At 37.9% G+C, this 14,520-nt stretch overlaps 1 protein-coding gene across 6 annotated transcripts in view; it reads right to left on the bottom strand.

Moving 5' to 3' along the window:
* The window catches only part of AP2B1 (adaptor related protein complex 2 subunit beta 1), a 115,549-nt gene that overhangs the window by 77,683 nt on the left and 23,346 nt on the right, over window positions 1-14,520 (bottom strand). For all 6 annotated transcript variants that reach the window (XM_040244059.1, XM_040244062.1, XM_040244056.1 and 3 more), the window contains exons 6-9: window positions 5,053-5,243; window positions 2,808-3,029; window positions 2,153-2,273; window positions 1,932-2,027 (exon numbers count right to left, since the gene is read on the bottom strand). In XM_040244059.1, the coding sequence (XP_040099993.1) occupies window positions 1,932-2,027; window positions 2,153-2,273; window positions 2,808-3,029; window positions 5,053-5,243 (630 nt within the window). The remainder of the gene's footprint in view (window positions 1-1,931; window positions 2,028-2,152; window positions 2,274-2,807; window positions 3,030-5,052; window positions 5,244-14,520) is intronic.

Genomic DNA, 14,520 nt, shown 5'->3' with positions numbered 1-14,520 from the left:
AGACAGAAGTTAAGTATGACAAGTGTGGTGGTAAAAGAAAAAAAAGATGGAACACACCAAGATCCAATAAACAGACTTTTCCATTTCTCAGATGGAACAACAGAAACATGTATAGTAAATATCTGAAGCCTCTGAACTGGCAGAACCAGGAGCAGAAACCAGGATGAATTACCTTCTTGTTATAACAACTAGTCTACTATATGACTTATCAGTGGTAACTATATGAAATAGCACTGACAAAAATAAAAACAAGGCCAATTAGGAACTTGGCTTTCAGAGACACTTTTCACTGACACAGCATCTGTTTCCTTCCGATCCTATGAAGCACTGGTTGTACTGTACAAAATATTTTAGAACTATCCTTGTGAAATCATATGGTCCAATCTGACTCAAAGCATTGCATACAGTCCAGTAGTAAGAACAAATATGGAACTCTGAATCTACAATATCACCGTGAACAGAAGCCATCATTAATTTCAACAAATTTCTGAGTGAAGAAAAATAAATGGAAGACTGATGAAGCAGAGTAATGGAAGTTGCAATCCTTAATATCTACTGGAAGATTTCAATCAAGCTAGAAAAAATCTGCCTTCTAAGACCACAGAGACACTCTTCCAGAGGACTTAAGAAGTAACAACTCCCTGTCCCAAAGCAGAAACTTGCTAGTCAACAGCCCTACCTAAATGCACAGAAATCCTGACAACTTTCCTGTTATCTCATTCTTAACGTTAGCGGGCAGTCGTTTACTATATACTATATATATATATATATATATATATATATATACACACACACACACACACACACTATATACTATATATGGTATGTGTGTGCTAAGTCACTTCAGTTATGTCTGACTCTGTGCGACTCTGGACTGTAGCCCACCAGGCTCCTCTGTCCATGGGATTCTCAAGGCAAGAATACTGGAGTTGGCTGCCATGCCCTCTTCCAGGGGATTTTCCCAACTCAGGGATCGAACCTGCATCTCTTACATCTCCTGCACTGGTAAGCTGTTCTTTACTAGCACCACCTTATAAATCTTAATTAAAAAACCATATACAGACATGCAACCATCACTGTAAAATATTGGAGATAATTAAATTCAAACTGTAGAAACAAAACCAAAACTATAATCCCCATCCCTACAGATTTAAGGAAATATTGCAACCACAAAAAAAGAATGCTGTGAAAAAGTACTGACAACAAGAAAGAGCAATGAAGGGAGGCTGTATGGAAAAAGTTGTGCAGAAAATAGGAGAGCAGCCAGTCAGACTGGAACAAGCACTTGAAAGACAAAGGACTGGAAGACAGAAGGGCCTAGAACAAGGGAAAAGTTTTACAAATTTGATATTATGCTTGAAAAACTGGAAAAAGGTGTGCAATGAAGACATAATGAAATTAAAAAAAAAAAGGCCATTATAAACTTCTGGAAAAAACCAAGTCTCTGTAAGAAAGAGAATACAATCACTTGTATTGTGTAGTTTCTACTTATTGATAGGCATAATATGCATAGTAAGTTTTGTAAGACTCTAGTTGATAGAACTAGAAATAAAGGTATCTCAAAATAAAGATAATATAGGAACAAAAACCTCATGATGTAAGTACACAGGAGAACAGAGGAGAGAAACAGGAGTGATGGAGCATAAGAACTAATTTATCTCATAGCAGAAAAAGTTAATAGACAATGTCTACAAATGGCAAATCAATAAATAAAATTGTAAGAATAATAGAGATTGGAAGTAATTAAAATAACTAACTATGAACAGAGTTAAAAATGATTCCCTTAGGAAAGAAAGAGATGAGGGATAGCTGTTTTTCATTAACAATTCCTTAATATTTTAACAATGTATTAGTCTGATAAACTTCAAAATGTATTTTAAGCAAAGAGTAAAGAGAATCCCCGGAATCCTATACTACCAAGGAACACTCACCTCCACCTTGATGGCACACCGCCCAATGGCTCGCACAGCTTTGCGCACAAAGTCAACATCCACCTCTGTGGCATACTCTTTCAGTTCAGCCAGAACCTGTTAAAAATCCATGAAGTGAACAACCATTAAGGATTCTCCAACAACAATTTTCAGGTCTCAGTTTTTCTGAAGATCAGCTTTTAAGATACTAGACCTTAACTTGAATCTACTTTAAGTCTGACCTGAGCAATGTTGGCTTGGGATGCCAAACGAATCATGATGTCCAATTTCTCTAGTTTCACATAGATGGGATCATTGTATTTCACAAAGAAAACTTTTATTTCCTGCTTCAAGATTTCAGGCCTGTGATGTATAGAAATACAGGTAAGGAACGTGAGTTATATATTGATGTATCTTTCTGAGTTTGCATTAATACCCAACCTGTGCTTCTATCCTCTCCATCCACACACCCCACCCAGGGAAAAAAGATTCAGAATCTTCCTCTATACCCCTCTAACCAGATCCGTTTAGCAGACTATTTTTATGCTTTTTAAGGGGCAAAGTATATACTGCCAAGAAAAATCAGTGGAAGAACAACCACCTGATCTAAACTATGGCCTGAACCATATTAAACAGACACTAGCTAGCATACTAACAGGTCCTTCAGGAAAGAAACTAAATTATACAGCAATACCAGGCATTCACTGTATTCATTCACTGTAGGAACACTCTAAAATCAATTGTCAGCCTCCTGACCCTGGGCAAGTTGCTCTACCATACAATATTTTTATTTCTACACATTAAACAAAGCTTAACACAGTCCTTTTAAATACTGATATCATTAAGTTTAATTCAAAATTACAAACACTTTAATCACCAATTCATTTTTTTCCCAACCTTTTCTGAACAATTAGGTTGATGTTCCTCAGGGCGACGTATTGCACCTCTGGCTCCCCAGACAGCAAAGTGACAAGTGGAGGGGCCAACTTCTTCAGCAGCATATTGTAGTAGTCAGAGTCCTTGGGTAGCAACTCTAGAAATTTCATTAGGACTTTTACTGCTGAAAGCACCACTGCTGAGTTGGCGTGAGATAACCGGGGAGTTACCCGCTCACAGATGCTGAGGGCAGAAAATGAAAATTAGTATCTTAAATTACAATTTCCGTGCTCAATCCAATCTATAAGGTAATGCTGTCAGAGGTCCCATGGCCCAAGTATCAAGAAATTAGAGAATCAGTTAGAAAAGTCAAAACTCCATGCGTAGGTAAATTTGGGATTCAACACTACAGACGCCTCATTCCCAGCAAACTACAGGCAGAGCAGGGATACGAGAAGACTTTAGGAAACCAGCAACAGGGACGTTCAAACTGGAAGGAAAATAGCCAATACCCCAAACACTTGAAGCTCACACCATTTACCTTCCTGTTTTATAGTTCTTTCTGTCTCCCCATATTATGTAAGGGCTCCCTGACTCATAGCCCATTTCTCCTCAACCTACAGGAAGTCAAATTAAGCATTCTGAGAGTTATTTCACAATGAAAGATATCAACCAATTGTGGCTGAAGTTTCATTATAAGATGCAGGAGATGGACTGACAGGGAAAACTACCCAAGCTGTTGTCTTCAGGATAATAAGGGAATTTTGAAGAGGGTTTTTGGTTGTTAATAACAACCAAGTCTTGGAGAGGGTTTTTGATTTTTTAACAACAATACCACTGCAATATTCACCCAACCTCACCCCCTTCTCCTCCTCCCAGTCACCTATACTTAAATGTTTCATAAAATATAGGCTATTTATCTGTTGAGGGTTCTCCCGAAATTAACCTAATTTTGATAGCTCTTGGGCAACATGGTTGGCTAGCTGACTCAGTTAAGGATGCAAGATTAAGTGAAGCTGTGTTTTTTTCCCTTCTTCCTATATCTACTCAGCAGACTTCCTGCCCTTCTTTAGGTCTTTATACAAATGTCACCTTCTCAAGGAGGCCTTCCCTAACCACCCAATATTTCTTAGATCTCTTCTCTACTTTATTTTTCTTGTTAGCATTTATCATTATCTGACCTATTATATGTTGGATTATATACACATATATTTCTGCTCTATGCCTCAGAATAGATTTTCCATAAGAGCTATGATTTTAACCTGTCCAGTGCTGTATTCTCAGAGCCTAGAACAATGCCTGGCACACAGCATGGGCTCAAAAAAAAAAACATTTGCTAAGTGAGGAAGTGTGACATGTCAATGATCAAGAGAAAATAAAGTTGTATGTAAAATTCTTTCCAGGAGACATTTGTACTTTCAGTGATGGAAAGAAACTATCAGGGTGAGTTTTGGTTAAATCCAGAGGGAACAATTTCCCAGACAGGTGAAGAACATTTATATTATAACAGCTCGAGCTTCAGCCAGGCAAGGAAGGTTACTTACTACCTACCATAGTTAAAATGAGCCAACAATTCTTCAGAATTACTTTGCCAGAATCACAGTGCCTATACGCACAAAATGCTCAATAAAAATTGATGTCACTCCAATTCTGTACACCAAAATGTATGTATGTGTACATGAAATTTAGTAGTCAGTATCTGCTAGCCGAAAAAAACTTGCAATACTGAAGTGGTAGAGAGCTAAGCAAAACAATTCAGGTGTGCCTGTCAAATCTCCAAATATGTTATTTCCATACCTAATGGAAGACATCATACATACTGCAGGCTCCAATCCACTTTCTCTAGTACTAAATTACAGGTATAAGGCAACTCACCAACTAGTATCAAGCCACATACTAAGTATCTTAAAGAATGAGAATGGTCACTACAATGAAAGACACACACAAACCTTTGCCAAGCGGCTAAGAACTGCTGTATGGGAGATGTGAGAAGGTGATAAAGGAGATTTTTGCAGACTGTTTTAAGTGTACTGCTCAGAAAAGAAATGACAGATACACATCTCCTCTTAGCAAGAACTATTTTTGCATGGCTTACTCTGCTACCTAAAATGTTCCTAATTACAAAGAGAAAATACCACAGGGATAGCAGTATCTATCCCATAAGTCACTGTTTTCCTTCATAACAGATCCTTATTCTAATACAGACACACTAGAACTTACTGAACCAGGCAGGACTCATAGATCCTACCCAGGAAAACAGACTGACCTCTGAGCCTCCCGGTCATCTTTAGGATTGTAATTAGATAAGCAGTCCAGGATGAAAATCTGGCCCCATTCGGTGCACTCATTCAGGGCTGTCAGTAGCTTATTAATGTTCTGTGGATTCAGATCGAGTAAGTTGCTGTTGGGGTGAGATTCACTGATTTCAGATAGTGCTGCTACAGCATTAGCCACCACCTGGGAAAAGAAGCAGATATGACCTTGATTTATCAAGAACAGTACAACAACTTCTCTGAATCACTTCATAGATCTTAATTCATAACTGTTCCTGAACATTTTACCTTGTCATATACAAACAGATAAACTGCTTTCAAAACATGTATTATACCACTAATGATGGCTCATACAGCTTCCTTGTGGTCGGGCAACCCAGAATTAAAACAATTCACATATTAGCAGAGAGTCACTCGTGGTTTACTATTAAAACATTAATTTCAATAGTACCCAAACCATCAATAAAACTAAGACAAATGAACAGCTATAAAAGGAGTCAAGTTAGGGACTTCCTTGACAGTCCAATGGTTAGAACTCCACATTTCCAGTGCAAGGGGCATGGGTTTAATCCCTGTTGGGGAACTAAGATTCTGCATGCCTCGTGGCCAAAACAAAAAAGCAGTGAATTTTAATTTTGACACATACATTAGGCAACAGAAAGAAGAATCTAGGCCAAATAATTTTATGGGTATATGGCAGATAGGGAGGTGATCAGTTCAGTTCAGACCCTCAGTTGTGTCCAACTCTTTGTGACCCCATGGACTGCAGCACTCCAGGCTTCCCTGTCCAACATCAACTCCCGGAGCTTGCTCAAACTCATGTCCATTGAGTCGGTGATGCCATCCAACCATCTCTTCCTCTGTCATCCCCTGCTCCTCCTGCCTTCAACCTTTCCCAGCATCAGGGTCTTTTCCAAGGAGTCAGTTCTTTGCATCAGGTGGCCAAAGTACTGGAGTTTCAGCTTCAACATCAGTCCTTCCAATGAATATTCTGGACTGATTTCCTTTAGGACTGACTGGTTTGTTCTCCTTCCACCAACAGACTTTCAAGAGTCTTCTCCAACACCACAGTTCAAAAGCATCAATTCTTTGGCACTCAGCTTTCTTTATAGTCCAACTCCCGTTAAGTGTCAGAATAAGAAAGTGTGACCTTGAAATCCTAGTTCACTGTAACATGATGTTGGGAAATCACATAAACTCTGTGAAGTTCCATTTCCTCAATTAAAAACTAGAGATAATTTAATCCACCTCAGAGATGAGCTTTAGTTTGAGGATAAAATCAGATGACATATAAGTGCTTTCTACAAAGCTTTAAGCAAAGTTAAGGTGGTAACGGCATGTGGGATCTTAAGTTTCCCAGCCAGGGACTGAACCCACGTCCCTTGCATTGGAAGTGAGGCGTTTAACCACTGGACCACCAGGGAAGTCTCAAGCTACTGATTTTAACATCCACATCACTTGAGTGGTCTGCAGATTATCCCAGCATTTTACCTAAAAGATTAAATTCTAGAGAATATGATTTTTTAAATCAAATAACATACTTCCAACAGTACCCATTATTATGTAAAAGATAATGATGCCACAAACAGAAATCACCTTAAGCTATAATCTAGTGATCAGGTCAAAAAATTCCAAGATGAAAAAACCAATGGTTCACTTGGTAAGTATGGCTATGGATATAATATTTTCTTGTTATTAAGACAAACCATGAAGGATTATCTAGTACATCTATCACATGACAGCATGCATGAGGTTCTTTTCTGACAATTTTTGTTTACCAACCACACCATTAAGCAAAGCTTTCATGAAAATTAAAAAGCATGAAGAGTGAAATAATAATCTCCATCATCTCAGTGCTTTACATGCAAGGAAAAGACATATTTTCCCCGTATAGTAAGCCTGATATATAGGATGACAGGATAAAGGATCAAAATGTCACACTGAAAGACCAAATACCTGTCTTCCTTTCTTGCTGTCAATACATGCCCACTCTTGACCAGTTGGTCCAAAACAAATGTCCTGTCACTGACTTTCTGCCAGTTTCTTTTTCTTGTTAAAAAAATTTAAATATAAGGTCTGTTAACAGGAAATGTAGAAGAAAAGGGGAGAATTGGGGGAATTACAGAAAGCAATGGAGAAGAAAGAACAGAAGGATACTGAACAGGATGAACAATTTAGAATTCCTCTGCTATCATCATACATAATTGGAAATTAAACCAAGTATAAATGCAGCTAATGAAGTGTATGGTCTGGTGGTAAAATAGGCAACTTTCACTTATCACATTAAAATAAGAAAAGAGACAGGGAAACCTAACCTGATTAAAAGATCCAGATATCAGATTACAGGATTATGTTTAGAAAAGTCTGCACTGGGAAAAGAGGTCACTGCCAAATGGTCACGGAGCCAATGGCTGACCAGAGGAGATGCACCCCAATAACAAAACTCTGATGCTGGGAAAAGATTGAGGGCGGGTGGAGGAGGGGACGACAGAGGATGAGATGGTTGGATGGCATCACCAACTCAATGGACATGAGTTTGGGTAAACTCCAGAAGTTGGTGATGGACAGGGAGGCCTGGCGTGCTGCGGTTCATGGGGTCACAAAGAGTTGGACACGACTGAGCAACTGAACTGAACAAAACTGTACCGCTGTTCCTCTAAATCCCTTCTATTAATACCTTTCCATTTGCATCTCCTAATCTTCACATTCCGACTGCTAGATTTTTAGAAACATACTGAGGTGGATCCATAAAGGGTTGCTTAGAGTTCTCCTGGTCAGTAAGCCATGCTTCTCTTACACTAATAAAAACTTAAAATGAGCTAGTCACACTGAATCTCAAGGAGGCAAACATTAACTTCAAGACAGTATAGCTGGATTATATAGGACAACTCACTTGTCCTTACATCTACGCTACAAAGGAACACATCCCATAACATCAAACAAAACAAAACAAAAAAACAAACTGTTTTTAGTTCATCTTACCTCCCAATTATAGTTAATTCTGTTCTTTGGGAGACTGCAACTAAACATTTCACCTCCTATCTCACCTCCATCCCTGGAGACCTAATGTAATATGTATCCTTTATAGACACTAAACACAAATATATACATACATGCAAAAGCATGCACACACATGTATGTGTATAAATAAAATCACACTCAATACTACTAAACAAATCTTTCTCTGCCCTAACTACACACTTCCCTTCAATTTGACAGCTCCATGTGAACCCTTGAAGTCTGCTGAATTCTTTTTAACATAAGCAACTTGTGTTTTGACTTACCTTATACTATACCTAATAGCATTGGACAAAGAAATAAAAGACAGCAATTGCTAAAATTTACTGAACACTTACTATGCCATTTACCCTCATGCAACTCTAATGTAGTTGCTACCAAAACCTACCTATTACAGATAAGGAAACAGGCTTTAAAAATGAATTTATAAATAGAGTTAGAGAAACTCAGTGACTCGCTTAATCAACACAGCCCAAAGAGAGAAAATGCTTGAATATAAACGCATGCCCCGTATCTGATTCTAGTGTCTGAGTACTAATCACTCTGCTGACTGTATTATAGAAGTCCCAAGAGCTGTGAAAGAAAAATCAAAGTTAGGCAGGATGATATAATCAAAACATTATTTCCTGGCAGATTTATACAAGGAGAAAAAGGTATTCTCTTACTTTATATATTTCAGAGATAATCACATCCTAGTAGCACTTAATGGCAAGATTTACCATCTGGCTATAAAACCTGATTTATAAGCTACCCCTATTGTATACACAGAAATTCTGAGGGCATAAATTAGACCTTATTTTTTCTTGTTTTAAAAAGTAGCAAGCTGGCGCGGTGGATATGAATAAAATAAAAATGATCCTGTAATGAAAAAAAGAATGCTAGAAGGAAATGTAGATACTCACTGGGAGTGGAGTATCACAGATACAGGTTTCTCAGGAGGAATCTCTCACACATTTCCTTGTCCCTTTGAATGATTTCTCTAATTTCACTCACTTTCCTTGTTCCAGAATCCAAGAAAGACCACACTTCTCGGTACAGTGACTTCCTCCTGTTAACTAAATTACTATTTAGAAGACTTTCATTCCTAGCAATGACCTTCAAGGTCACACACTGAAAAAAAACGCGTCAGTTCTCACATTCAATTTACAGTCCTTTTGGCTGCTGCCCCTTGAAGACTTGAATTGAAAGCAGTAGAATAGCTAAGCAAATCTATTATAATGAAATATACAGGTGATTTGTGTATTTTTATCCTCCTGAAAATCAACAACAATTCAAAACCTCACTTTCTTCTTTATGGAGCTGCCTGAAATAACGTGTTAAAGCACAGAGCACTTATTCTAAACAGGTTTCAGACATTATCATCTCCAAGGATATGACTATATGGTACCAGCTAATTTTAGAGCTCATGCTTTAATCCAAAGACACTGTCCAGACTGTCAACTAATAATATGCTGATTATATGACATTCTTATGTTCTGTTTTCCCATCTTCTCCAGAATGAGAAAATTGAATGAATACATCTACCTAGTAGAGTCAACACATCCTATAACAGCAACAAAGTCTGAATACATAGTAACAAGAAAGATTAAAAAATTAGACTCAATGAAACTCATTACTTACTTGAGTGGCTTAAGATCTGTTCTGATGAAATGTAAATAAGCACAAAGCCAAACACTACAAATAAATGTCTACATACGTACAAGAGGCACTCCTAAGAGTTAAAAGGCAGAGTTACTTGGTCCAGAGGCCCTAAAATCACACAAAAGAATGCTGCAACATGAACAAAACAAAAAGTTTATTATCATACCATTTATCTTCTCCTCTTTTTGAGAATAAGTAATCCTCTGCCAAATTAGAGCCTTGAGATCATTTTAAAAGGGACACTAAGAAACAAACAAGCTGGGATCTTTCAGTACAAACTGAATTACAATATACAACAGATCCAGTTTTCCAGAAGGTGCCAACAAAAACTGCTCTAGTTCTATCTTTGAACAATTCTTTTAAGAGTGATTCTGCAATGGTGTGTTAACTAATATCGTAGATAGACTTAAGCTTCCATTTGTAGATATGCTGCCCTCAGAACCCCCTAAAAAATAATGTCTGGCTTTAAATAATGTATACAAACAAAACCTTTTTTTAAATAAAATTGCCACTGAAATATTAACCTTTCTAAAATCATTAGAAACCAACACCACGATTGCTATACAGTAAGGAAAAGTTTGTTATATTAAGGGCTTACTCTACATCAGACTGACGGTGAAATGCTCTGCAAGCCCTCTGTCCTTTATCTTTCACAATGATCCTATGATAGAAACACTGTTTATAATCTCCATTTTGTAGATGAGGCTACTGAGATGTTCAGGAAGACCATCAAGCTAAGAAAGGCAGACCAGGATACAAACCCAAGTCTGAATGATTCCAGAGCCTGAGTTTTAGCCCCCGCGCTATAATACTGGGAAAGAAAAAAAAAATCATTTCACAGTCACAAAGCACTTTTCTGTTTTGATACACCTTGGTAAACAGTGAGTCAACTCTTATCCAAAGTAAGTGGGGAGCGCTTCTGAAGGTACTAGGCTCTGAGAACTCTAAGGTCTCAAAGGAGCTACTTCCAGAGAAGGCAAGAGCTTTGGGATATCTGTGAAATGGCTGTCTCACTTTCATGTCATTTCAAATGTCATCTTTAGCAATACAAAACATTTTTCATCACTGTTCTAAGCACTTTACATGTTCTAATTCAATTAATTCTCACAAGTCTGTGAAGTAAATTCTATTATCATCCTCCTACAAGGGCTGAGTTGCATCTCCCCAAAATTCCATTTGAAGATTTGAAGTTCTAACCTCCAGAAACCTCATGTGACTGTGTTTGGGGATAGGGTCTTTAGAGAGGAAATTAAGTTAAAATGAGGTCATTACAGTGGACCTTAATCCAATATAACCGGCATCATTATAAGAAGAATAAATTTGAATAGACACCTAAGAAGGGAGGATCATATGAAGAGAAGGGAGACACCCATCTACAGGCCAGGAAGAGAGGCCTCAGAAGAAACTAAGCCTACTGACACCTTGGACTTGGACTTCTAGCCTTCAGAACTGGGAGAAAATAAACTTACGCTGTTTGAGCCAAAACAAAAAGAGTGAGTCAACTCTTTATAAGAGGAAGTGATTGAATGCAATTTGGTATGCTGAATTGAATGCTGCAATAGTAAAACGACATCTGTTTTGAAACAGGTGAAATAAAGTCTGTACTTCAGTTTATAATAATGTACCCAAGTTAACTGCTTAGTTTTGACAAAGGTACCGTAATTATATTTTAATATTGAGTAAACCTGTGTGAAGACAAGCGTATGAGAAGTTTCTGTATGGTTTTTGAAACTTTAAGTCTAAAAATCTACCCCAAAAACTGAGATTAAAAAAAAAAAACACCCTAAGTTAGATATAATTTCTAAAATAAAAACTGATTATGATTAAAATCTCTAAGGTGAGAATACACATAAAAAGATCTTCACAAAGTTTATCATAAAGGAAAACAAAAATCGTTTCCTTCCTCTGTAAATAAAGACAGAAAAGCACTAAGATCAACCAGTGGGCAGGACGCTTCTAACTAGGCAGCTGCCAATGATTCCACTTAACCACATAGAACATTACTTACCAGGGGCGTCCAGACAAAGACTGAACATGTAAGCTGCTACATCACTCTTACCCACTGCCCAATGCACATACTGATACTCTCCCACATGCCTAGAATTTGACCAGCTCTGAAACTCCTCCTTGGACACTGGGCATGAAGAGCATTACGCATTTCAAATTTCACTTCTGTATAATATTCTAAGTTTACAACTCTATTTATTAATCTATGTCTAGGGATAAAAGAAATAATGTAATTAAAGTACTAAATTGAGGTTATTAATAAACAATTTTACACAGCCCACAAGGACAACAAATATATTCTGACAAAAATCCTTCTCAAATTTACAAAGTGACCCAGAGAGACTTGAGTTTTTCATTATATATCATCTCAGACTGACAGCAAACCACCACAAACTAAAGGCCTAAATAAAAATTACAATAATTGGAAAGCATGTCATGTTAGGTCTATTCCTCAAGAATAGCTGCTATTCATAAGAAGGAACGATTCTGAGTCAGTTCTAGTGAGGTGGATCAACCTAGACCCTTATACATAGGGAAGTAAATCAAAAAGAGAAAAAACAAATATCATCTATTAATGCATATATATGAAATCTAGAAAAATGGTACTGATGTGTACCCCTTTGCAGAGTGGGAATAGAGACTCAGACAGAGAGATCAGACTCATGGACACAGCAGGGGAAAAAGAGGGTGGAACAGACTGAGAGAATAGCACTGAAATATGTACATTACCATGTGCAAAACAGATAGCGACCGGAACGTTGCTGTGTAGCACAAGTGCTCAGCTTGGTGCTCTGTGACAACCTAAGAGGAGTGGGATGGGGTGGGAGGCGGGAAGGAGGTTCAAGAGGGAGGGGACATGTGTATACCTATGGCTGATTGATGTTGATGTTTGGCAGAAACCAACACAACATTGTAAAGCAATTATCCTCCAATTAAAAATAAATAAATTTTTAAAAATTTCCCCAGAATAGCAGCTACTGTTTATTAAGCATTTACTCTGTTAGGCATTATTTAAATTTTTAAATAAATTATTCCTTCATGTTCAAAATAATCCAGTAAAACAGGCATTATTACCTGCTTTTATTTTTATTTTTCCAGATGAGGACACTGAAGTTCATTTTAAATAACAGGTTCAAGGCCGAGCTTCTAGTAAGCAGCCATGCCAGGACGCCAAACAGCAACCACTCTGGGCCCTAAATGCTGTGTGCTATTTCCATAACCCAAATTTTCACAACCTTAGCACCACTGACGTTTTGGGATGGATAATTCTTGGCTGCAGAAGACTCCCTGTGCACTGCAGGATGTTTAATGTATCCCTGAACCCTACTTACCAGATGTCAGTAGCAATCTTCCCATCAGCTGTGACAACCAAAAGTGTTTCCCGACATGGCCGCATACCCTCATGGGAGAATATCACTACCAGTTGAGAACCACTGTCATAATCTCACGTGGCTTCTAACTGCTGGCTAGCACATGGTTAAAATACATACTTTTTCTAAGAAGAAAAGTGCTACTTTTCATAAGAGAGCTTTCCAGAATAAGTTTAAATTAAAAGAAGCTGAGGAAAAAAAAAAAAAAAAGGAAAGGCCATACTGGGGTCAAGTTCTGATAGCATGCTGCTTGTGCAGAAAAACCCTCAACAAATGAAAAACATGATTCTGGGGGTATTGTTGTTTTAACTAATCCAGTAGTTTGTACTTTGGCTGAGAGAACAGAGCAATCAAAGAGGGACATTCCCGGGGCAGTTCTCAAGAGTGCTGGCAGAACTGAGAAGGCTTCCAAGACAAGATCAAAGGGGCTAAGGCACGGAGCCAAAGGATTCAGAAAACCTAAATTCACAAACAAAAATCTCTCAGGGAGCAGATTCCAGTGTAAACATTAACAGAAATTGGAGTATCTCAAAATGGCTCTGAGAGAGAAAAGAAAAATTGTAGCAAGAAGGGAAAATCCTAATCTGTGGACAAAAAGCTAGAGAAAAGTCTCTATCACCAAAAAGGGTATCTTTCTTGCAAATATCAATTTACAGAGACCGGAACTTTCAAAATTCTGATATGTGTGAAGAAATCATGGGAGTTACCCTCCTCTTGCAGCAAAGTGCTTCCTTCTAAATACACATTTACTTTCAACAAAATGGACTAATAAAATTGGCCTCTAAAGGTAAGTCTAGCTCTAATTCCTCAGAAAAGGTTTTATCATATGAATCTGGACAGATATCAAAGGGATCAGCACTTTTTAAATTAATATTGTAGTGGAAATTCCTGGAGGTCTAGTGGTTTGGACTCCATGCTCTCACTGCCAAAGGCCAGTGTTCAATCCCTGGTTAGGGAACTAAGTACACGGTGATGGTATAGTGATACACATAGCTACCTTCCTAGTCAGGGAACTAAGATCCACAAGAAAAGCTCTGTCCACCAAAGAAGTAATCAGACTTTAATTGACATTTTACCCTCTGATTTCAAAGTCATTTCTCCAGATGCTCTGGTGCTTTCACATCTAGGATGCCCTTCTAAAGTGAGCTATGAGAAAACTACTCGGGGAGAACCAGGGAGCATCAACTCCTTCTGCAAGTGGTTCTGATAGCTGCTGGTGCAGTGCTGCCACCACGTGGGGCAACTTCTGAAAAAGTGGAACAAAATTCCCCCACAAGAGCAGAAAACTGGACTCATACCTATCATGGGAATAAAAGGGTTCGGGGGATTTCCTTTTAAAACAGTCGTCAGATAATTAAGGCCTTTATTTGTTCAAAATTTTAACCATTTTCAGAAAACCAAACAGTCCTAAATATGTATGTGCAT

The sequence above is a fragment of the Oryx dammah genome, unplaced genomic scaffold (assembly GCF_014754425.2).
Source record: "Oryx dammah isolate SB20612 unplaced genomic scaffold, SCBI_Odam_1.1 HiC_scaffold_8, whole genome shotgun sequence".
NCBI lineage: Eukaryota > Metazoa > Chordata > Mammalia > Artiodactyla > Bovidae > Oryx > Oryx dammah.
Note: the sequence above shows the minus strand (reverse complement) of the source record. Positions and strands in the feature narration are given on the sequence as shown.